At 34.3% G+C, this 26,768-nt stretch overlaps 2 protein-coding genes across 2 annotated transcripts; both read left to right on the top strand.

Moving 5' to 3' along the window:
* Positions 1-2,609: 2,609 nt before the first annotated feature.
* On the top strand, positions 2,610-5,375 carry LOC141818181 (serine carboxypeptidase-like 45). Its single transcript, XM_074705731.1, has 10 exons — positions 2,610-3,053; positions 3,204-3,305; positions 3,411-3,506; positions 3,693-3,785; positions 3,876-3,955; positions 4,033-4,314; positions 4,452-4,576; positions 4,715-4,807; positions 4,901-5,018; positions 5,097-5,375. The coding sequence occupies exons 1-10, from the start codon at positions 2,786-2,788 to the stop codon at positions 5,247-5,249; spliced, it is 1,410 nt and encodes a 469-aa protein (XP_074561832.1). The 5' UTR covers positions 2,610-2,785; the 3' UTR covers positions 5,250-5,375.
* A 12,665-nt stretch (positions 5,376-18,040) lies between these two features.
* On the top strand, positions 18,041-22,451 carry LOC141818183 (protein MHF1 homolog). The gene is made up of 4 exons (XM_074705732.1): positions 18,041-18,274; positions 18,367-18,438; positions 21,768-21,848; positions 22,004-22,451. Exons 1-4 carry the CDS (start codon positions 18,130-18,132, stop codon positions 22,129-22,131), a joined length of 426 nt encoding a protein of 141 aa, XP_074561833.1. The 5' UTR covers positions 18,041-18,129; the 3' UTR covers positions 22,132-22,451.
* Positions 22,452-26,768: the final 4,317 nt, after the last annotated feature.

Genomic DNA, 26,768 nt, shown 5'->3' with positions numbered 1-26,768 from the left:
GCTTTATCAGTTTTCTCTTCATGCACATTTGTGGTATGAATTTGATGCATTTGCACAATTGGAGTTGATGATCTCCATGCCTACTTTCTCTGCCTTCTTGACCCCCTTCCTCTCAGTAATAACTAGATCAGTGTTTGTATCTTATGAGAAGAACCAAAATAAAATAAGATAAAGTATGACAAGAAAAACCACATTAGATTTAGCATGAATATGAAAATGAATGTTCAGTTTCAGTTTGCAATTTTCAGAAAATAAGAAAGGAGAAAGTAAATTATTTGCGAGTGCAATTTCCTTGAAGAGCAATATTCGGAAGATTGGTGGTATGGATTAGATGCATTTCTATAATTAGGAGCGAGATTTCTTCCTATAATTGCTTTATCAGTTTTCTCTTCATGCTTCGCTCCTTGTTGAAAGGAAGAAACTAAGAGGAGAACAATGCTGCAGTTTCATAAGCAAAATAAACGAGGAATAACTTGGGAAAAAAGATGCTGCATTTCTATTATAAAATTTGAAATATTTTGAAGTTCAATTGTGAGATTCTCATATGCAAATCGAAAAAAATTCAGCTTTTTCTTCAAGCATCAGTTCTAGCTAGCGGAAAGGAGGAACAGGAGAAAGCAGCAGACCTGCTCGATTCTCTGCCCTTTGTTCGCTCACCCTGCGGGTTCTTATCCAGCAGTAGTCAGCACATTTATGGGATGGATTGGAGGCGTTTCTGCAGGAAGGATCTACGTTCCTGGGCGAAGCAACTAGATCGACCTCGATTTTCCTCATGTGATTCCCCAATTTGACCTGCACAGAAAAATTATTGAGGTGAATCTCTCGATCAAGATGCTTGCTTCAGTTTGGGCGCGTATGCTCTTGCTTCAATCTCATCGTCGGTGTGAGATGGTGTCACCATTTAGGATTTGGACAAGGAAACGAAAATTGTGTAGTCAACAAATGGAGGAGAAGGAAATGGTGGAAAACCAATTAGGGTTTTGAGGATGGTGTCGTCAAGAAGAAGAAAAATGTCGGTTAGGGTTTTGAAGAAGGTCTCGCCAGGAAGAAAGAACTCTTTTAATATTATATATATATATATATATGATTACGTGGCAATAATAAAATGATGATTTAGAATTTCAATTGTTAATTTGACATATATATATAAATCTATAATTTTCTATTGAAATTGTACTTAAGGAAAATTTATAATTTTTTATTAAAATTATAGTTAATGTTTGGATAATTTACCATATAAGAAAATTTATAATTTTCAATTAAAATTATACTTAAATTTGAATAATTTGATATATATGAAAATTTTAGAATATATAAAATTTTAAGTTAAAATTGTGCAATTTAATGAAATTGCATAAAGTTGAATCTGTTGAAAGGAAACATAAACAATAAGTTCTTCAGATCTTTGCTTTATTCGCTAAGCTACAAAGAAGAAGAGGTTAGAGCATTCCATGCCCCACCTACACATTTGACGAGCAGGGACGATAAAAACAGGGAGAAGTCCCAAAAATTGCAGGATTTCAGGACAAATATCAAAAAATTTCAAATAGAATCTTTTTTAAAAAAATTAAGTTTCAGAACTACTCTTATCTGATTTCACACACGTAAACAATTGAAGAAAAATATTTTCTCTCTGAATAAAACTAATGTAAATGCAACTTTCATACAAACCTTTTGTAGTCATCGAATTCAATAAAGCCAGTTATATGTTGTTTTGGTTTGGAAATATAATTCGAAATTTTCTTTCTTTTTTTAAGGAAAATGATGGTCAAGATGTTCTTTTAGATTATTTCACCTGCAAGAAAAATGGAATATACGGCAAAATTTTAAAAGTTGAAAGAAAGGTGAATAGTCTTTCTCTGTGAAAATAAACATAAACGTACCGTTGCATTAAATTTGACAAGATATGGACGTTTCTGTATGGTACCGACCAAGGAGTAATTGCGCTATCATTAATATTTTCAAAATTTTAAAGTTTGGGATCGTTTATAATTATTTTTAAATTATCATCAATGGTTAAACTGTAGGGGAAGTTCAAATACGAGGTGCTTGAGAAGGAAACTAGAAGAAGTGAGGGAAGATGTACGTGCCTTGAGGTGTTCCTGGGGAAAATTAAAATTCATTGTTGAGAAAAAAAATTAAATTTTGATGTAGGAATTTGATTGGGACATTTTTTTTTTTCACAGATGAGCAATTGTCCATGTCTACTGTAGAAAAATGATACACATGTCAGACCTAAGTGGGTACTTGATCCATCAAGCAGCAATGGCATCAATCAGGAGATTACTTGTTCAATCTTCCTTTGGGGGTGGCAGACAAGACCCATGGCAGAAAAGCTCCACTGATACACTGATAGTAGCGCATACATGGAGTTCAATATTACTGTTCATGAGCCGTGAGTCTTAATCTGAACAAACATGGGCAGCTCAAAGTTTTTCTTCCTCCTCTCTGTTCACCAAAAAAGAGGTTTTGTTCTCTGGTTTGGAGCTCCTCAACAGGGGTAAACTGCTTCACTAATCATTTTATAATTCTTTTTCAGTGGAGTCTTCGTTCGCTGGGAAAGCCAAGCCGCCGTTCGTTTTTCTCATTAGCACAAAAAAGCACGAGAAGTCATGGTTCAAGGCCAAACAAGCCTTCAACCCAGGTTTTACTAGAAGTTTTCAGCTGTAGCTAAAGAAAAGCAAGTGTTAATTGAAAGGCCATGAAGCTTCTTGCTGTATATAAGGCCTTCCAAAGTTGATCAAGCAGCCACTTCACTCACCATTACTCTCCTCTCTCGAGCATCATGCAGTCTCCGTCTCTAAGTTGGACATGGAAGGCCATTGTGATGGCTTCTGTCACTTTTTTCCAAATGTGTTCCTCAAGGGACTTGCAGTCCAATTTCGCCCTTCAAGACAAGATCATCAAGCTGCCTGGCCAGCCTCAGGTTAGCTTCCAACAGTTCTCAGGCTACATCACAGTGGATGAGCTGAGGCAGAGGGCTCTTTTTTACTACTTTGCTGAAGCAGAGGTGGATCCATCCACAAAGCCCCTGGTTGTCTGGTTGAATGGAGGTGATTCACCAATTAGCTCCAAAGCTTCATTCTAGGATGAAGAAAAAAAATGGATTTTGAACCTGTTTTAGCCTTTCATGCATGTAAATTAAAGGAAATTTAAGCTTTATTTGCTTTATCTGATCTAGCTTTTATCGTTTTGGTTGAAAGGACCTGGTTGCTCCTCTGTTGGGGTCGGGGCATTCTCAGAGAATGGGCCTTTCAGACCAAAAGGTGAAATGCTGGTGAGAAATGAGTATAGCTGGAACAAAGGTATCAACTGCAGAACCATGGATATTATTCCTTGAACTTTTCCCTTATGCTGGATCCGTTTTCTTAAAAGAAGGAGATCAGTGATCGCCTCCCACATATTTGCAGAAGCAAACATGTTGTATCTGGAGACCCCAGCAGGAGTTGGTTTCTCCTACTCAAGAGATTCTTCCTTCTATGAGGGTGTGAATGATAAGATGACAGGTAGATTCTTTATCCAGCTTTCTTTCAGATTGGTCTTTACCAAAATCATTTCTTTTGACTAGAAGTCAGCTTTGAATCCAAATCTTGAGAGTTCTGCAAAAGGAGAGGAAAGAAAACTGTCTTGTAATGTATGCATTACTGGCAACCACGGTGAGGCTGATTTTGTGTTTATTTTCACCTGTAAAGCCAGGGACAATTTGGTTTTCCTTCAGCGCTGGTTCACAAGGTTCCCAGAGTACAAGAGTAGGGATTTATACATAGCTGGAGAAAGCTATGCAGGTAAAAAAAATTTAGCAAAGACTTCAATTTCCTAGTTAGAAGTATTAGAGGTTGTTCTTTGCCGATCTCAATTACTCAGACTGTTGCCAGGCCATTATGTTCCACAGCTTGCTAAACTCATGGTTGATTTGAATAACAAGGATAAGATCTTCAACCTAAAAGGAATTGCCGTGAGTAATGAACTGTGAAGAATGAAACTTGTTAGTATTTCAATATGTTCATATTAACATTTTGCTGTGAACTGCAGTTGGGAAATCCAGTTCTTGAGTTCTCAACTGACTTCAATTCAAGAGCGGAGTTCTTTTGGTCCCATGGCTTGATATCAGATTCCACATATAGAATATTCACTTCTGCTTGTAACTACTCACGCTATGTTGGTGAGTATTACAGAGGATCTCTTAGCCCGGTTTGTCAAAGAGTGATGAGCCAAGTCACAAGAGAAACTAGCAGATTTGTCGACAAATATGACGTTACTCTTGATGTTTGTATCTCTTCAGTTTTATCTCAGTCCACTTTTCTAAGTCCTCTTGTAAGTCCAGGATCACCTATTCCATTTTGTGATATACTTGGATCTTAAATTCTTCATATAAACAATTACCTATAACAAAATGATGTTTTCCTTCATATGAAGCCTTTCATCTGAAGCATATTTTGCCTGTGATGCAGCAAGTGACAGAGCGTGTTGATGTCTGCGTGGAAGATGAAACACTGAGTTATCTCAACCGCAAAGATGTGCAAGATTCCCTTCATGCACACCTGAAAGGAGTTACTAAATGGACTGTTTGCAGCAGGTACTGATGGCTAAACTTGCATATGTTCATTTGAAAACGACAAAACATTGTTCCAGATAAGACACAGTTACATGGTCCTTTTTTCGGTTTCCACGTTGGCCATTGAACTGCCCTAACTTTTCTCTTTTGTTTCACAAGCGTTCTCGATTATGAACTGCTCGACTTGGAAATACCAACAATTGATGTAGTAGGATCCATTGTGAAGGCTGGAATTCCTGTGTTGGTTTACAGGTAAATTAAGCATTGAACTCATCGATCCAGGCACGTACGCTTCATTTTGTTCGAGTAACCAAACAATTCTGAGGCTCTGCATTTCCTTATCAGTGGCGATCAGGATTCTGTTATTCCATTGACCGGGAGCCGAACCCTGGTGCAGAGATTGGCCAATGAGATAGGCATGAAAACAACAGTTCCATATAGAGTCTGGTTCGAGGGAGAACAGGTGAACTCTGAAAACAAATTGAGTGATTTGTTTGAAGATGAACACAACCATATAATTTGATGCGGAGATTGCCAACAGGTTGGTGGATGGACTCAAGTTTATGGCGATATCTTGTCATTTGCTACCATAAGAGGAGCTTCCCATGAGGCTCCTTTCTCACAGCCTGAGAGGTCTCTTGTGCTGTTCAGAGCATTTCTGCAAGGAAGACCCTTACCTGAGATCTTCACTTAATAATAATGATCAAAGCCTCGGAGCGTGAAGTATGTTAAGTAGAGGATGAAGCTGGGTGTTTGAGTTGATGTGTAGTTTAGCAATGTTGTGTGGTGGTTGTCTCATGGTAAAACAATGTAGTTCCAAATGACTTCAAATTTTGCCTCCCGTGTTTTAGTTATTATTATTATTTTTTTGTTTTTCCGGTGCAGTTCAAAGTCTTTAGAAGTGAGAATCAAGTTGAATGTTTAAAAGTGAGCACTAACGAAATTAATTGTTCACATTTATAATAAATATAAGGTAATTTTTCAAATGTGTAGGTGGTTATACGATTTATTCAAATTGTGTAGGTGATTTTGAGATTGTCGAAATCGCGTAGTTTGGCATGGGTTCATTTTCTATTTTACCCTTGATTTCCGTTGACATAATAATGTCACGTCTCGTCCGAAGCAAAGACCAATCCAAACCGCGTTCTAAAATATTTCTCAGAGAAAGTGACCTTCGTTCGAATCAAAGGCGATGGTTGATGAATGGTGCAGTATAATTTTCGACGAACGATGATCTTCTGTTAAGCGAAAAAGTCAAACGAAGAGAAACTAACAAATGTCGAGTTGGTGTTTAATATTTTCGATGAGTGCAATTTCTTGTTAGAAAAAATGGGGAACAGAATATAAATTAAAATTGTCACTCAAGTGAAGTTTCATATCCGATGAATTTTTAAGCTTATTGTAGGTGAAAAAGGTGATCGGAGAAAACCTAACAAACGTAGCTCCGGTGCAACTTCTTCTTCGGGGAACAGTGCAGTTTATGTCTCCGATAATCTTCAAGAGGCAACTACTTCCGACCACACGCCTTCCTCCTGACCACAAAGTTGAAACTGATGAAACTTCGCTCCAAACAGTAGTTTTGCCAGTTCTCTATTATTGTATTAGAGCATATTTCAAGCAAGGTGTTGGTCGCTGGGTGTAAGCAACTATAAGGTCAGTTTGAAAATTTTCAACTACTCATTAAATTCTGTCAACCAGCATTTTCAGCATTTAGGCATGGCAAACAACTTTATACCAAATAATCAAAACTAATTTAGGTATATTTTTATTCCTTTACATGTTGATCATGTACATTTTCATTTACTACTCAGAGTTGGCTAGTAATAAATTCTGTTACAACCAGCATTGCATGATGCATTAGAAGATTATTTACCTTTAGACTAATGAGTCTATACACAAGTTGATTATCCTACTCTATAAATAGTTATTTTGGTATGCCATTTACGTTACTACTTGAAAGTTGTGATACTATAGGTATGACTGTGGCTTCTTCATAATACAATATCTTCGATATCTATTGTATGATATCAATATGGAATTCACGCAAGAATACATGAGTAAATTTAGAGTAGAGGTTGTTGTCTCAATTATTAAGGACAAATTTAGTAAATTCATATTAGAATAAGTGAATCATCAATCTCATTGGTGACAATGTATAATGTGTTTGTATTATATATCAAATGATGTATTAATTGTTGTGCTCTTGTGGTGTATTATTTTGTAAATTATCTTGGCCTAAATTGTTGTTGTTGTAAGATTCTTGTTGTTGTTGTTGTTGTTGTTGTATACGTTATTGTCATTGTGGTACTAATAGTTGCTTTGTCAAAATTATTATGATTTTCTCGTCTGTTATGCTTTTACAACTTAATAAATCAGTTGGTTCTCTTGTTGTTGTTGTAGTTTTATGGTATGTCAATTGTAAATTTATGCTAGATTGAGTTATGTGACTTATTTTTATTGGATTAGTATTGTTGTTGAAAAATTATAGTATATTAGTTGTTGGAAACATGTACAAAAAAATTGCACTCAATACACTATATCATTGTTGTGTTTAACGGTATGAGTGTACCGAAGAGACAAAGACGAGCACATATGACTTTATTTGGGATCATTCAGAGATCTCTAGGCCCATCAATCATTTTTGTATGAAATCGACTGATGGACTTTAGACGTTCAAAAAATTGAAAACTTTATATATATGGAAAGAGGGGAGTCCAAGAAACATATTTATGATATCGATCATCAATGAGTATTAGTCGTGAAATTATAATGAGTTTCGGATACTATTTCTTATGCCAATTCATGTTCAAAAAATTGTTGTTCTTAATAGGTTGTATCGTATTGGTGTTTGAGGACATGTATACATTCAAGGGGACTGCCCAATCTCATAAAACACGATCTCATGTCATTCCAAGGTCTTTAGGTCCATCAACTACTTTTGCTCGAAATTGATTGATAGACCTTAGAAGTTCAACATTTTGAAAACTTTATATCTACATAAAGCAAGGAGTTCATGGAATATATTTATGGTGTCTGTCAGTGAGTATCATCATTGTGAAATTATAATGAACTTTGGACATCATTTCTCATCCCGATTCATATTCAAAAAATCACTGTTTTTAATAGGTTGTATTACATTAGTGTTTAAGAGCATGGATACATTCAAAGGGACTACCCGAGTTCACAGAACCTAACCCCATGTCATTTCGAGGTCTCTAGGTCTATCAACCACTTTTACTCAAAACCAACTGATGGACCTTAATGTGCAAAAAAAATCAAAAACTTTATATCTACGGAAAGAGAGGAGTCTAAGGAACATATTTATAGTATCAATCAGTGAGTATAATCATCATGAAATTATAATGAGCTTTAAACATCATTTCTCATGCTAATTCATGTTTAAAAAATTGTTGCTCTTAATAGGTTATATGACATTGGTGTTTGAGGGCATGGATACATTCAGGGGGATGTTTGGGCTCACAGAACCTAATACCATGTCATTTCGAGGTCTCTAGGTCCATTAGTCACTTTTGTTAGGAATTGACTGATCGTACACAAGCGTATCAATCGATTGGTATATTGTATCAATCGAGCAGTAGTAGGGGTTCATGATCACAGAAGACTTTTTAATCGATTGATATACTGTAGCAATCGATTAAGATTTCAGAACATTATCACATAATGATTTTTAATTGATTGCAACACTTCGGTTATCAATTAGAAATACTATTTATTGTCCCAGAATATTTTGTAATCGATTATAACACTGTAGCAATCGATTATAATTTTAGCACATGACCAACAATAAGGTCTTGTTGATCCCTCCTAGACCAACAACAACGTGTTGCTGGTCTTTCTACAACAACATATACTATCATACTTGTTGGACTAGTCTGTTGCTTATCCGTGCAAGACCAGCAACACATTGTTACTAATCCCCTAAACTAGCAATAATGTGTTGCTGATCTTTCCACACCAGCAACAAGCTACACAATACCTATTGGATAATTCTGTTGTTGATCCGAGCAAGACTAGCAACACAATGTTGTTGATCCTCCATAAACCAGCAACAACGTGTTGTTGATCTTTCCACACTAGTAACATGCTACCATACATGTTTGAATACTTTGTTGTTGATCCTAGCAAGACCAGCAATAAGGTATTGCTAATTAATCTCCCAAGACAAGCAACAACGTGTTACTGGTCTTTCCAAACCAGCAACACACTACAACATGTGGAACCATTCTGTTGTTGATCCAAGCAAGAGAAGCAGCATGATGTAGCTGATATTCCCAGACCAACAACACAATACAAAATCGATCAATTATACCTTGACCATAACCAAAGCTTCAAATCAAATTGTACCTGCTCAATTCCACCACATACGAAGCAGGAGATTTCTTCCTGTTAAAGCTGAGTGTGTCGCAATCTTCATGTGGTCATCTTCTCGTGCATCCCCTTGGCGAATACCATAATTGATGTACATGGGAAAATGTCTTAGTGTTATTAAACTTAATGGTTTCTCATCGTATTTTTCTTAGCGGTTAGGGCACCATCGATTTCAAGATAGCATTTTCAATTTGTGGTCAATTATGATTTGGAGGGGTAGTCTTATGGTTTATATGTTGATAAGAGTATTCAATTTAGAGTTTTGGATGTTTAGGGTGCAATTAAAGGATGTTAGGGTTTCGTCTAAAACTCATCGTGTTGCACCATTGTGGTTCTCACTGCTCAATTTTTGTTTTCAATCTCTGATGGCTTCGAAAACATCATCTGCAAGTACCAGCAATTCTCGATCTAGTTTCCTCACTAGAGGTCGAACTAAAAAGTGAATTGGGTTAACAACCTATGTAGGCAATTTATTTCGGCTATGAAATCGACTACTCAACAACAAGAGTTGATTCGAAGCACCCCTTGGTGAGTCTTGGACATCCCTGAGAATATATATGTCAGAGGTCAAGTCCAAAATATATTTGACAATTAGGATTTGGAGGAACACTATTTCATTTTTCATGGAAAAAGATTGATGTTCAACAAGGTAGATATCTTTGGGAGTTCATGCCCTCGTACACCAATGCGATACATTGTATTGAGAGTAACGATTTTTTAAATACAAATTGGCGTGAGATATGGTGTCTGAAACTCATTATAATTTGTATGACGATGATGCTCACTGACCGACACCATAAATATGTTCCTTGGACTCTCCTCTTTCTATAGATATAAAGTTTTTTATTTTGGATAGGCCAAGGTCTATTAGTCGATTTCAAGCAAAAGTTATTGATGGATCTAGAGGCTTTAGAATGACATGGGATCGGGTTTCGTGGGCTTGAGCAATCCCCCTGAACATATCCATGCCCTTATACACCAATGCAATATATCGTATTGAGAGCAATGATTTTTTAATATGAATCGGGGTGAGATACGGTGTCTGAAGCTCATTATAATGCATGACGATGATGCTCACCGACCGACACCATAAATATATTCCTCGGACTCCCTCTTTCTATAGATATAAAGTTTTTAACTTTTAAATCTGCTAATATCCATCAATCGATTTCGAGTAAAAATGGTTGATGGACCTAGAGGCCTCGGAATGACATGGGATCGAGTTTCGTGGGCTCGGGCAGTCCCCTTGAACGTATTCATGCCCTCATATACCAATGCGATACTTCATATTAAGAGTAGTAATTTTTTGAATACGAATCAGCGTGAGATACGATGTCCAAAATTCATTATAATTTACAGATGATGATGCTCATCGACCAACACCATAAATATGTTCCTTAGACACCCCTCTTTTGTAGAAATAGAGTTTTTGATTTTTGGATCAGCCAAGATCTATCAGTCGGTTCGAGGAAAAGTGGTTGATGGGCCTAGAGATCTCAGAATGACTGGGACTAGATCTGTGAGCTCGAACAGTCTCTCTAAACATATACATGCCCTCATACACCAATGTGATACATTGTATTGAGAGTAGAGATTTTTTAAATTCGAATTGGGTCATTTCTTAGTATGTCAAAACAAAGACCACTATTTTCAATTATACTCGTATCATAAAATCTCAACAATTCAATACCAATATAGATTCAGATAAAATATTTCCTAAATAAATGATCAACATCATTTTATAGCATATGAAATATCAATTTACAACTTACAAACAAAAATATTTTAACAACAATAATAATCCAATATAATTACAACTGTCATACTACAAAGAGCATTACTTTACAAGTGTCATATTCTACAAATTACAACAACATGAATAATATTACTCAATATGTATCAATTTAAAGAGGTTGTTGCATGTATACTAGATCCACTTAATGGAGATGGTAAACCCCTAAATATCGAGGAGAGTGTATTCTAGCTCCAGTCACATTCATGTCAAGAGTCCAACTATGTCTTGCAAATAAAATAATTTAGAATAACAACACAACAAATAATAATTTAGAAAAAATAACATATTATAAATTCAATAATATAAGTACAAGAATATTAATTTACAATAACAAAGTTTATGATTTATTTTAATTTGAATTTATAAAATTTATCTCTAATTGATATTGCAACTTCTACTCTAAATTTATGAATGTCTTTTTGAGTGAATTGCGTATCAATGTTGTACGACAAATGTCTGATATATTACATAACGAAGAAACCGCAGTCATTCCTATAATATCACAAATTTAAAATAGTAAGTAAAATATAATCACATTGTACCATTAAAATTTACTAATAATGTAGTCAATTTATTTATGATAATATATGTTGGGGGCAATCAAATTTGGTAGAAACTTATTCATCTAAAGAGTGGTAATCTTGCAATCCATCATGTATTTTCTTTCATTTATTGCAATCTAGATATATGTGAGCATCAAAAAGATAGAAATAATTTATAAAAATGTATAATAATGTGATATAGTACTGGAATGTAAATTTTAAATAATGAATACTAACCAGCTCTGTAAAATTTTGATCATGTCTAGATTTGTAGGACAACGAATTAAAATAGTAGAAGGTTATTGTGTCAATATCCATGGTCATTAAATGATAATGTGTACGATCCATATTTATATGTATAAAAATATACTAACTTCTCGATCAACTAGATTCGTTTTGATAATTTGGTATAAAGTTGATTCCCATAAGTGTTCGTATGATGACAACAAGATTCAAGATATAATCATAAATTAGTATAATAATATCACAAACATAATAAAAACTTATAATATGAAGTGAAATTTTTACCATGAATCTGGTTGAGCAATATATAGATTTACTATATGACTTACTCGATGAAGATGCTTCCCTAAACATTAATGAAATGTAAGCATCGATTACTTCCCCATATGTAAATAATGATATGTTGCCTAACACACACGAGAGGAAGTCATCTATTGTTAATGAGTACTAACCTTCCTCTCATACAAAGGTAGAAATATGTCATTTCAAATCTTGAAGCACTGATATCAAGTATGCCACATCTTTTTCTTATTTTTTCTTTTTTATTTCTTTAAATTTTCATTTGAGATACTGTAAATTAATACAACTCAATGTATTTAACAATAAAAGATGAAATCAATGAAATTGTAATTACTATCAAACTTAAATATTACTACATAAATATCAACTTACTTTAATATAATAGCGTTCAATCTTAAAGTGTTAATTTGTTTTTCCCTTCCTTGCCTTTTATGTGCCTCCTATTCTTCATCAATCTCATCGCCAATTAATATAACGGTATCCTCTTCTTGCATATCAAAATCCACCGCTCTAGAATTTATCTCCAAGTTACCCCCCCCCCTCCTTTATTTCTCTCTTATTCTTCTTCCTACCAGGACCAGTGCTAGCCATTTAGATATATCTTTAGGAGTGGTTTTGAGATCATAGTGACTTCTGTCGCTTCCTCTCCTCATCAGATTAATTGAAACTTATTCAGGATGAGGATCTTCTGCATGGTGACTAGTTGGATAAGAAGAACCTTCCCTTTACAAATTAGCAACTAATTCCTCATTTAATTTATATAAACTTTCATTCTGGAAGGTAAGAATTTGGATTTGTTTTTGCCTTTCCATGCAATTTAAACATCCAACTGCTTCCTATGAGTCCATATGAAATTGTACAGTCGATGTCTCACCCTATTGTGGTATAGACTCAAAGTTAATAGGGAGGAGGGTCCCAAGTAAATGAAATTCCTTCAAGGTAAAGAGAATATCAATAATAATCTATAAAATCAATAATGATATATAATTAATTAAAAACCTTTAACTATATAACATGAATTTAATATTAGTTGAAATACACATAATATGATTACATAAGGTGAGGTTAGCCCTTACTTTCTCTATACGAGAATAAGTAGCCACTTATTTATTCTCAGTGCTACAATTGGCAATTGAATAGAAGTTGCTCAAGAAACTAAGTCTATGTCATGATTCAACAATTAAATAATATTCTCTATTTATGAAAGAAATTAGCTAATCTATTCACTACAAAAAATCAGGGATTTTGCGATGAATTTTTGGGACGAATACTTTTCGTCGCCAATCAGCAACGAATTTTGGGACGAACACAACTTTCGTCGCTAATCTGCAACAAAATTTGCAACGAAAAAATTATTAGTTGCCAATTTAGCAACTCAATAATTTCGTCGCAGAATTCGTTGCAAAAAATAATTCGTTGCAAAATTCATCGCAAATCTGCAACGAATAATTTATTCATCGCAAATTGGCGACGAAAGATTTTTTCGTTGCAAAAAAAACCATCATATCGCCCAATTTTGGCGACGAATCGGGTATTCGTCGCCAAATTGGCGACGAAAGGGGTATTCGTCGCCAATTTGGCGATGAATTTTCTATTCGTCGCCAATTTGGCGACGAAAAATGTGTTTCGTCGCCAAATTGGCGACGAACACCCGATTCGTCGCCAAATTTGGCGACGAATATGGCGACGAAAAGTTTAATTCGTTGCCAAACAGACACCACAAGATAAATATCGCTGAATTTTGGTGACGAACAGGGTATTCGTCGCCAATTTAGCGACGAAAAGAAAATTCGTCGCCAAATTGACGACGAAAACCTCTTTCGTCGCCAATTGGCGACGAAAGAGGTTTTCGTCGCCAAAAAACTTAAGTAAAACCCTAACTACCGTCTCCTCTTTTCTTCTCGCACGCGAACAGCCCTCTCTCGCCGATCTCTCGCACGCGAACAGCTCTCTCTCGCCGATCTCTCGCCGGATATCTCTCCCTCGCCGGCGGATCTCTCTCTCTCGCCGATCTCTCGCCGGATCTCTCTCCTTCACCGCCGGATCTCTCTCCCTCGCCGCCGGATCTCTCTCTCGCCGGATCTCTCTCCCTCGCCGCCGGATCTCTCTCCTTGGCCGCCGGATCTCTCTCCCTCGCCGCCAGATTCCTCCGTAAGGTTGCTCCTTCCTTTTTCCTATTTTTTTCTGTGTTTTTCGCCGCCGGCGCCGTTGGAAAGAGATGGCCGAACGTCAGGCGGCGTCGGGTGGCGCTGACTGTCCCTGGCCGCCGTCGGCCGTCGCTGGCCGCCCCTGGCCGGCGCTGGTTGCCCCTTGCCGGCGCTGGCCAGAAAGTAGCATGACAAAGGGGATTTCTTGGTGTTATGCAAAAGTTAAGAACTCAAGTTTAGGGTTCTTGGTCAATGAAATTTGAGAACTCAAGTTTTGTTGTAGTGTGCTAGAACGGATAACAGAAATAGCATAGGTGTTTGTTTAAGTCAGGTTTTTGTATCAGCTAAGTTACTTCCACCTGAGTTTAAAGTTTGTTAAACTGGTCTTAAAACTGCATGAAATTACCTTGTTTGTTAAACTGCATTTGGTAAACTGGTCTTATTCTCTACAGGGGTTCTCAGTAACCTATCATCCATGCAAACTTCACGAAGAAAGATGCTAATCAAATGATTAACCCTAGATCTGTTGGCTGCGGCGATAGTGGTTTTTCTGATTTTTGCTTAATTATTGATTGATTGATTAATTGATGATTAATTAATACATATTTTTTAATTGTTGCTTAACAATATTGAAATAAATAATTTGTTGATTAATTTTTTAATATTGTTTGTGCAGATTTATAATTTGCGTGGACGAAACAAATTGGAGAGATACCGATTTGAGGTATATTTAGAAGTATAGTTGTTTTAGAAATTTATTTAATTTTTATTTATAATTGTATTAATTTTAATGTTATTATTTATTATTCTAGTTTATTTTGAATTTATTATACTAACCATAAATTCTAAAACCATCAAATCATAAATCCTAAACTCTAAACCCTTAAAAAACTAAACCCTAAACTCCTAAATCCTAAATCCTAAACACAAAACCCTAAACCCTAAACACAAAACCCTAAACCCCTAAACTCTAACCCTAAACACAAACCCCTAACCCCCTAAACCCTACCCCTAATTACCCCCTAAACCCCCTAACCCCCTAAAACCCTAAACCCTAAACCCTATACTCAAATATTTTATACTGAACAGGGAGTATTTGGCCACTGATAATTTTACAGGAATTGTTACAGATTTTGAAGTTCTCTTTTCTTCTACAAAAGGTGGAATCCACCACCTTAACGGTCCAACATGGTCGGTCTCACGATCATCTGTGAGGAGGTAAATCGAGAAACTGCAATTGGTCATTATGTAGGAGGGTATTGCCTGACTTCGCCAGGATTCGAAAGAAGACCTTAAAGAACCACAGAAGAACTTAAAGAAATTGGAGTCAGATTTGATTTTACGGATGCATCAGAATATATTGGCATCCCTCACAGAGAACCAATTCAAGGGGATTATCAAGGATAACTACTATACACCTCAACACTTCTGGCTTGAGCTGCTTGACCATTCTCAGACAAGAGCTTTAATTGAAACTTTTGTGCCTTTACCTTCATCCTTCGATACCAGAGGAGTTCCTATTACTCTGATCCAGATCAAAATGCTACCTGTTGATATTGATGTTGTTCTGGAGTGATATTAATGTTTTTGATCATGATATGTATTGATATGTATATTTGTAGAGTGTGGATTGATATATATGGATATGGATGTTTGTGATTTCAATTTGTGTGAATTGATATATGTATGTGGATGTGGATTGATATGTATATATATTAATTTGTAGAGTATGGATTGACGATATATATGGATGTGGATGTTTGTGATTTCAATTTGTGTGAATTTATATGTGTATGTGGATTGATATTAATATGTGTACAGGTTATTTGTAAAATTTGATTCGATCCGATTGGATCGTGTATTGTATCTATGGGATAATCAACAAATAAATGGGTAGGGAAGAAAAAATTTGATTTTGCGACGAATTCTGCGATGAAAATGATTTCGTCCCTAAATTCGTCCCCAATTCGTCCCATTCGTCACAGATTTGCGACGAAAACTGGTTTCATCGCAAATCTGCGACGAATTCTGCGACGAAAATGTTTCGTCCCCAAATTCGTCCCCAAATTCGTCGCAGATTTGCGACGAAAATCGAATTCATCACAGATTTGCGATTCGTCGCAAATCTGCGATGAAAATATTGTCGTCGCAAATCTATGGGATAATCAACAAATAAAGGGGATTGATTTTGCGACGAATTCTGCGACGAAAATTATTTCGTCCCAAAATTCGTCCCCAAATTCGTCGTAGATTTGCGACGAATATCAAATTCGTCGCAGATTTTTGCGACGAATATCAAATTCGTCGCAGATTTTTGCGACGAATTCTCGTTTTCGTCGCAAATCCGCGACGAATTATTTTCGTCGCAATTTGTGACGAAAATATTTTCGTCGCAAATCTACGATGAATTTTGTTTTCGTCACAAATCTGCGACGAATTTGGGGACGAATTTTTTTTTCGTCGCAAATATCTGCAACGAAATGAGAAATTTTATCGCCAAGTTTGGCAACGACTTTATACCAACGAAAAAGAATTCGTCGCCAAATTCGTTGCAAAATATTCTGCGATGAATTTTTTTTAAAATTCGTCGCAAAATTCATCCCAAAATCAATGTTTTTTTGTAGTGTTGATCTAAACTTTTTAATTTCATATAGCATATGATCAAAATAACAATTAAGCTTTGTAAAATTCAATCGAATTACTTTCGTAAAACTAAGTTCAACTAAAGTTAGAAGGTGTTTGGTTTTAAGTTATATTTTTTCAACGGAAAGTTGAGGTTGAAAATATGTAAATGTATAGTTGGGGTTGAGAACAGGTTGAGAAAATGTAAATATAAATGGAGTGTTTGATGAATATGAGGTTGGTTATATTTTGGATGTCCATTTACTTATTTAACCTTTAAAAAACTTTTAAAAAATTCTTATATATTTTTCCCAATGGTAGATGTGTAATTTGAACTTTCAGGTTGGCAAAAAGGACCTCCACAGGTCCTTTTTGCCAACCCTCAATTTCCGGTTATCCCAATCACATATGTACATTCACCATCTAAACTCAAACACTCATCATCTGTCCATTGCACAAATTTTGAGAACTCAACGAAACATTTACATCTGGGGAACCTTAAACCAAACACCCCCTTAGTCACTAACATTGTAACAATAAGGCAATTACAATGTAAAAATAAATAACATATACCCTAAAAAAATTTACCTTTCCAAATGATGACAAGTTGGAATGTTGAAGCTTCGACATTGTATCAACGTGAATGTGGTAAAATTGAAGGTAGTGTTGCACGTGAACAAAGAAATAGGTGAAGGTGGTGTCGCCAGAGAAAAAAGTCACTGAAGGAAGTGAAGTTGGTGAACATTGAAGCCAGTGAAGGTGGTAAAGCCGGTGAAAAGAAGCCAATGAAGGTGTGCCAATAAGGAATAAAGAATACAAAGAAGGTGGTGAGGTCGGTGACCAGAGAAGGTGGTGAGGCCGATGCTGTTGGGAATAGAAAAGTCAGAATGAAGGTGGTGTGCGCGAGAACAAAGAAGTTGGTGATGCAAGAGCTTTGACCGGCTAACAATGTCAAGATGAATCATTGAAGCCAACAACGTTCGACGGGAAATCGATCGAAAAACTAGGGTTGTCATGCAAGCAGTAAATGGCTCTAGCATCAAGATTGTGGATTTTTATAGGGAACAAAACGAAGAAATAAGTGGTTTGGTAAAGCATGCCATGGGGAGGAGTTTTGCGGAAGGATCAAATCGAAATAGGATATGCAATTTGAACAATCTCTAAATCACTTATGTGATTTAGAATCACATAACCACCTACACATTTTGAAAGATTATCAATAAAAATACGAGAGAAGTATGCAATAAAATTTGAAAGAATTGATATTCACAATTTGCATGAATATCCTTTTTAGAAGAAAAAAAACCCCTTAAATTTAGCACTCTTCGAACATCCTCTAACTATCTATTTATAAGGCCTTTTCTCTTCAGCAACGATTGGATTCGCAACTATCTATGCAACTATCATACTATCTATGCAACTATCTATGAGGAGGTTGAACCATAACGGCGATTTAAGCCGTTCGATCTATAAGTGGGGTTGTGTAGGTCGACTCGCCGAAAGGAGTATAAGCACCGCTCCAGTCTCTCTCCGATTATGGTTGGCAGCGGCGACGACGGCGGCGAGGGCGACGGCGATCATTTCGAAGTTTTGAAGGGTATGGATCCCGAGGCCGATGAGAGGGCGGAGCTTCTCAAAGACCGGTTCCGCCTCTCCGTGATCTCCATAGCCACCTCCGAGGGTGCGTATTCCCGCCGCCCTACTCTGGCTTCCTCTCCTTCTTTTGGTCGCCGAATCCATTTTGATTTTTGATCCTTTGTTCGCTTTCAACAGCCAAGAAAGTCAATATGGAGGTCGCGGAGCCCGTGGTTGCATGTATTGCCGATCTAGCTTTTAAGTACACAGGTGGTCTATCAAACCCTTGCCTGACTCGTTTAGTGTTGTTTAAACGGTCATCGTCGCTTCTAAGGTTGCATTTGTGCCCGGTTCCTTTCGTTGATTGAAGTTATGCCTATCTCCTATCGAGGTTAAAGTACTTAAATTGACTGATAAAGTTCGTGATTATGTAATGTGGTCTCACTTAATATGTGCTTCTCCTAGGATGGCTTCTGTTGCATTCACCGAAGTTTCTGAGACAACTGACATTTTGAAGGTTATGATGAATGCTATGCTTGCTAATTCATGTGAAATTACGGTATTTATACCTTTAATTGCTATTTCAACTAGCAGATAGAAGTAAAACATTAACAGGTATATTTGTCTTGAAATCAGGAGAATATATATATCACCTAAATGTGGAGAAATTGATGGGGGGTCTTTTGTGTGTGTGTTTTCCCCCCTCCGTTTGGATGCTTTAGGTGAGGAAGACTAGAATATCAACTTTTAATAAATAAAAAACTGCAAAGTCTCCTAAGTTATGTATAAATTCAGTAGGCCAGTGATTATAATTTACCCTTTTGAGTTCTGTTATTTAAAAAATTCTTAAATGCAATAAGATGTAAGGTTTTTGTTTTCTTCTTGTTTTCCTGTTCTTTTGTTCCTTTGCATGAAGGTGAAAAGTTAACTCTCAGAGTATTGCAAGGTAATGTTTTCAACTCAGGATGAACAAAAATGGACATATATGGTTTCAATGTATTTCTACTCAAGATCAGACTATGTTGATGCAGTAAAGATAAAATATGATTTTGCTGTTACTAGTGTTAGAATTACTAAGTGTGGCCAATAACTTTCTTATAACCATCGGTTTAAAAACCAAGGGCCCACTTTTGGTCTCTATCTCTTCAAGTTAATAGTAAATGAATTAACTATACTCCTGATAAATCTCCTTAGTTGCATATTATTCATAGATGATATTATGTTGAGTGATTAATGATGAGAGTATAATTACATTAAGTTTGAAGCTAAATTGTAGAGAAAAATCTTTAAAAACAACTTTTAAGATAAGTAGAACAAATATTGAATTTATGAAATGAGTTCAGTAAGAAGAAAATAATTGATGGAATAGTTAACCTTGGTGGATATGAAAGCATATAAGCTTTTTAGGTATCTTGGATCTATCACTTACCAGGAGATATCGTTAAAATTGCAAGTAAATAAAATAAAATAAATAGAGAGATCAAAATGAAGAGGAGCTTCTAGAGTCTTGTGTGGATTGTTGTATCCGTTACACACAAAACCATTACCACTAGTATGAAACACCATACTTTATGAATTGTATTATTGGACTAATAGAAACAACATCTACAGAAGTTGATGTAGTAGAGATGAGGATGATAGAAATGCTATAATAAATAAAATAATATTGATATTTAAAAGCAATTAGTTGTAGGCTCAATAGATGATAAAATGAGAAAAAAAGTAGGTTGAAATGATATGGACATGTTCAAAGACGATTTAATAGATTTTATAGTTAAAATAGTTAAATTTATTAGAGTGGAAGGTGTAAGAGGTAAAGGGAACTAAAGAAAATATTAGTCAATCTAATAAAATGGTTTGATTCATATGAATATGACTAGTGACATTTCCTTGTTTAATATCAATGAAGGGGTAAAATTGATGCAGCTGACTGCAAATAATTGGAACAAATGTGGCTTGATGATGATTAGAGTATACTATATGGGTCGTTTTTTCCAAATGAATTAAAATATTTTCACTACCTTTTTTTTATGTTTGTTTAGTAACGTTTGCCAACTTTTGGGCTAATTGAGAAGCTTATAGCTTGGCAAGGCCTGGATAGCATTTTAGGTTGGTGGATTGTACCTTTCAAGTTAATGGGCCAAGTCTAATTATAAAAGGGTGATGATGGATCCATCAATAGGTCAGCATGTCAAGTAAATGATTGAGGTGATTCTGGGTTGAGTTAGGTTTAGGCCTTGATGAGAACATCAAATTGTAATTGGAGGACACTGAAGGTGAACTCCGTTTGGTCTTAGGTTGGATGTTGTGGAATAATGGAGGGAATTCATAATGCCTAAATGATTATATTACATTGAATTAAGCTTGTGGGCCAACAATTCTGCCTATAAATTAATAGGCTAATTTTCTCATCTGACCTAGTTTAACAAATATTGTTGTCATATTACTGACACGCTGAGCTGTTAACTATACTAACCAGACGATATGCCAATGCATATGCCTGGTAGCACAGAAACATACATGTATATTTTTTCGTGGAAAGAAGCATACATGCATTATCTGTAGAAGATATGTGACATACTGTGTTGTATACTAACTTCAATGAAATTGTATCAGATCACAATAAAGAAAACCAATGAATTCTTGTTCATTCTTTTCAACTTTCTTGTTGAAAATATGGATATACCATTAAACAGTAAATTATCTTGCAGTGAACATTTTCTTGTATGATAATATACTTATAAAAAATTAACATAGTTAACACTTGACAATGATCTAAACTAAATCAGTGCACAGCGCTAGTGTATAACTATTTTCACTTTCTATTATAAATGAAAAATTATGAATCTAATTGTTTTATTTGGTTTATTGCCATTTTTTCGCTTTCAGATAGATTCTGAAAATGAACATGTCATTAGGGGTGAACTGGGCTTGGGTTGCGTAGCTCAGCTCTTGGCTAAAATTTTATTCAACCCATTTTTCAGATCAAGAAAAAGTGAAATCCCATTGGAAACCAAGTACATAATAATTATCTCATCACTCCAATTAATTAGAATCCTAAGATTTTAGATTTTCTAATGGCACTACTTTTTATTACTATTAATATAATTTGATGGTAAATACAAATTTGATGCTTTGGGACTTGAATTGAGAAATATAGTTAAATTATGGCGGTACATACTTTCTTTAGAAGTGACTTGTTGTCTAAATCAAAGAAAAGAGGTTCTACATGGTGATTAGGATTGGTCATTGGAATAGTGGATCATTGACTATGTATGTAATAATGTTGAGCAAACTATATATTTCCACAATTAACTTGTGATGGATTGCATTAATTGGTATTTTAGATTAGATATCTATATCCAACCCCAAATGCAAATGCAATATATTTTTTGACCCGTGAACCATCCTGAAACCATAATAATCCAAATTTGAAGTGAGATTGGGTTGGGTCAGGTTGAATATTAGATTTGGATTTTTTTTTTTTTTTTTTTGCCAACCTCTACATGGAAAAGAACCCGCTAATTGTTTTCTAGTATCTAGAAGTGTAACACTTTTGTTTGTTTATTTATTTTTATTTTTATTTTTGAGAATTTCAGAACAATTAGCTAGAGATGTTGAGTTGTTTGCACACCATGCTAGCCGCAAATCTGTGAAGATGGAAGATGTAATACTATCAGGTAATATAGTAACAAAAGGTAGTTGTAGTTTAACCTAGTACTAATATCCAAGATTTATCTCCATTTTTTCTGCCATGCATAAATATGTTCATGTTCTCTTTACAAACTCCTTATCCTTACACAAACCTCTCATGTATCTGGAATATTGATTTCAGCACATAGGAATGAACACCTGGCCAACTTACTAAGGACTTACTCACAAGAACTCAAAGGGAAACAACTGCAAACTGAATCTAAGAAAAAGAGATCTTCAAAAAAGGATGATAAAGAAATTCGTGACTGATGGGCTTTATTCTACTTATGTAACAAATGGAGATCTATCTTGATTGAAGCAAACTGATACTTGCAGGGAGGACATGTGTTTGTCTCTCGTTCTCACCTGTATGAACCAAGTAAGTGCAGGTTTTTATTTCTGATGAAAGAAATGTGCTATGGCGGAATGGCTTTTGTTAAAGGCGCTCGTCCAGGTATTATTCTGTACAGTATCAAAGTTTATTATTTCCCTTTTTGAGGTGTATTGAAAAGAATGTCATCTACCATTCAAAAGCATTGGTACACGTAAAAGAACAAGTCTTATTGTAATGCTAGTAGGTTAACTATGCCCTCTATTTTCAGAATGCATGGCATTTTCTTAGATGGTTCATAAATCACCTTGATGATGCTTTGAGTTTGTGTGATATACCTATTTACCGCCTGGACTAACTAACTTTCAACATAAAGTTCTTATCGAGGAAATTCCCAATTCGCTATTAGGTTATTAGACACCTGAAAATGTACTTTAGGATCTAATTCATTATAATCGAAGGATAAAAAATAGGTTAATAAATTGATTTTGGAACTAGTTTGTTAGAGGTAGAAATGCACAAGATAAATATGGTTGATAAACTCAATAGAAAAGTAATTTCAATTTTATAGCAAATATTATCGGTTTTAGATGTTGTAAAGTAAAAAATGATCAAAAAAAGTTAGAAGTGGTTTAAGACTACATAAATTTCAGGAAATTAGATATATAAGGGTTAAAAGAACTCAGACAGAAGAGTAGAACCAAAATAACTAAAGTGTTTTTGAAAAATAGTCTGTTGAGCATTTTAGAAATTTTTGTATCTAATAAGTTTGTTTCCCATTCCATTTTGAATAGTTTGGTCATTTACAATAGAATAGACAAAAAAAAACGTATTTCACGTGTAAATAAACTGATACAAGATTTGGATAGATACGAGTTAAGAAGATGGTTTAAAAATTAGCTTGCTGAGTGTTTTATGCATTTTTAAAGTGTAAATAAACTTTTAAAGTGTTAATGAACTTTTAAAATTAGCTTGTCGGTTTCTAAATCGACTTGTTGGACATTTTGAGTGGTGTAGTTAATTTACATGGGTTAGATTGCCAAAGACACTTTTAAAGTGTAAATAAACTCATGTATAATATTTGAGTAAATATGAGTCAATAAATAATTTAGAAATTGACTTGTTGAGCATTTTATGCATTTTTGCTTCTACTAATTTGATTATCGAATTGACATGTTGACTTATTTTGAATGGTTAGACTATTTTACTATAAACTAAGTTCTCAAAACACAAATTAACATAAAAAATTTTAAGTCAAAATGAGTCACTAAACTAATTTTATAATCAGTTTACTGAGCATTCTGGCCATGTTTATTGTTTAGGCATTTTAAGCACTTTATATGTAAATGAGCATATAAGATTTTTCATGAAAATAAATCAATCTAATACAAAAAATTTAGGTTGAGCATTCCAACCGAGCTTGTCATTTGCACACACAATTTAATTTCAAGTCAAAATCATTTAGGTGATTTACACTTTCACAAACTAATTTTAGGATGGATTAAGCTTCAAAATTATAAATTTAATAGTAAACAAATTTGCACACAAAATTTTATGCCAAAAAAGAATCAACATGTTAATTTGAAAATCAGTTTTATCTTTGATTAAATTGGACGTAACTTAAGGGCGTCTTGGAAAAATTTCTTATTCTAAGCCATGATTTGACAAAAACAAATGATGTGAATAAGATGGAAAAAATGGTTTGTCTCACTTGCAATGGAGTTAATTATTAGCAGTCGAATTTGATAACAGATGGGTATTTTATTAATTATTATAAAAGGGTATTATATTATTTTTTTCAAACGAATTTACCATAAAATTTATTAAATTAATATATTTTCATTTGTTTGTCCAAAAAAGAATTAGACTGAATGTCTACTGCATTGACCCTCTTAACTTACTCCGGGCATGTTATAATCTTTTTCCTTGTGGAATTTGCTCCTACTCTAACCTTGTTGTGGGCCTTGTCTGGCACATGGGTCATGCTCGACTCGAGCCCATGCCATGCTTGACACAAGTTAGAGGCGAGTTGAGTTCCTATTGCCTAGCTTGGACATGTGGTTTATGCCAATGGTTTATGCCAATTTGGCCCGACACACAATTTAGGTCAATATGATGCTCCGACATACAATTTAGGTGACTTATTTCTTGATTATTCATGTCTAAATGCAATGTAGATTAGGTCAAATCTTAAAGTAGGTCTAGAAAATCCAAAGAAGTATTTATTTATAAAATTATACTAATATAGAAAATTATTACATAAATATAAAATAGTAAAACTTAGTTAAGAAAATATAAAACAAAAATAAATGTAAAAAACAACAATAACAATTAAATTTTATCTCATTAGATAGTATCAGTTATATAGATCTTCCTACATCATTGAAGTTATCTCCTACTATATCATCATTTATATTTTTAAAAAAATTTTATTATATTTTATACTTGTTAATTAAGCATTCTTTAGTTTTCTTCATTTAATGTGTGTACTTGTTATAATTTTACATCCTTTAATTGGAGTATTTATTTAAGTGTATGTTTCATCTTAGAAGTTTTTCTCAATAAATACAATTTTAATTTTCTTTTTAATATTCTCATTTTTTATCATTTTCATCCTCATAGATCTACATATTCATCTTAACATTCTCATCTTTATAATTTTCATGTTCTACTTCATATACTTGAGAAACAGTCCAACATTCAACGTAATATAATATAGCAGATCTAATTGTTACTTTATAATTTTTTTTAAAATATTAAAAGTATTTTATGATCACAACTTCTAATATTTTTTCCATTTCAATAATTTATTTATATCATATCTCTCTCAACTTCTCTATTTTTTTATAAAAATGATTCAAAATATTAAAAATTTATAAGTTATAGGTAATTATCTTTTCTTATCTTAATAATTATTTTACTATATCTAATATTGTTAATCTTAAACGATTTTAGTGAGATTAAAAACTTTAATAATATTTAAATGGAATATCTACTAATTAGTCGTTTTTTTCTAAGGCGGATGGAGGAAAGCAAAACAAGGTTTAGTAAATTGAGATATATAAATTTAATAAATAATAAAAAAGAATTCTTTTGATAAAAATAATTTAAAAAATCATAGCTATTAGTGATTTCTTCAGTTCTTCTCACCCGTCTGTGACGGTATATATTCATTTTAGATACTGGGTCAATTTTGCCACAATACAGTAGGCGACGACTGCTTTTTTTTGTTTTGATTTTTGAAGACTATCCTATCATACAGCCGTTGGCAAACTGCTCCATCTAATCATGAAAACTTCTCTTCCTGCTTCTGTTTTTATGCCATGGATAGTTACTGTTAACCTAAATCTTTTGTTTGAGCTTAATGCATGGTTCGATTCTTTCTCTAGCTATATCTGAAACTGCAAGTGCAAGTTGGTATTCAGTGGTTAGCATATATAAATGGAAACAACTGTTCCTGCAGTTTCTGAATCTGAAAGTTAAAGAATCTCCTGCTACAGAATACCTTGTCATCCCTTACTCTCTTTCAATGCCTACAAGCTTCATAAATCGATACTATCAAAAAATAAACAAATAGTAAACTGCAGCTTTAATTACTTTTCAGTACTCGTCGCCAATTTTCCAATAGTACAGTCTTATTTAATGTCATCTACATGAGGACTAGAGCATACTTTTATTATTTCTTTTTCCCTTGAAATCCGGGAGTAGAGTTGATAATGTTCTAGTTTCATTATTATTTTCTTGGTTGATGTTCTAGTTGTATTATTTTAACTTCTATCATATAATAGGTAATGCAAGTGGGGCCTCTTAGCTATCGAATCACCATTTTTTTTCTTTTTGGAAATGATTATCCATCCAGTCATCATTATATTTATATCCATTTGCTTTCATATTTTATAAAACTCTAGCTACCTAGCTAGCTAGGGCCTCATATTTTGCAAACACATTGTGAAGTTTTTCCTATGGAAGCTCGTTTGTTGGTGTCAAATTTTGGAGGTCATTCGTGTGAAAAGGATGAGCTTTGAGGAGAGAAATATCTAACTTGTGGTCGGATGTGTGTCGAAAGATGTAAGCTAAATAGACTCGTCTAAGTTTTGGGCCAACTTGAACAAGGTTGTGTTCATGGTCATGAACATTCATGAATAATGTTCATGAACGTTTGTGAATAATATTCGTGAATTATGTTTATCAATAAAACTCTTATCAACATGCTAAATAAATAAAAAACATTTTCAAAATGAGTAAATAAGTTTGTTTTATCAAGCTCAATAACCAACCAAATAAATTTAAAATGTAAAAATTTCAAACAAACTTAAATTGAGAGTTTGATAACATCTAAACGAACCAAGTTCAAGTTCATACAAAAAAATCAAGCTTAAGTTTGAATAATCATTTCAATGACTTGACTCGGTTACATTATCAAACAAGCTTGAACATCATAAAATTTGACTCAACTTGACTTATTTACGGTCCTACCAACAAGTATTATTTATGATTAAAGTCACGTATCACCCCAACAAACTTATAGTGTCATATTCAATGCCCAAATTGTATTGAATAAGGATGGATTCCACAC

This window comes from Curcuma longa, unplaced genomic scaffold, assembly GCF_044706935.1.
Source record: "Curcuma longa cultivar G26 ecotype Majalengka, Jawa Barat unplaced genomic scaffold, ITB_CL_G26_1.1 contig_23669, whole genome shotgun sequence".
In the NCBI taxonomy this organism is placed as follows: domain Eukaryota; kingdom Viridiplantae; phylum Streptophyta; class Magnoliopsida; order Zingiberales; family Zingiberaceae; genus Curcuma; species Curcuma longa.
This window is presented reverse-complemented; position numbering and strand designations above follow the sequence as displayed.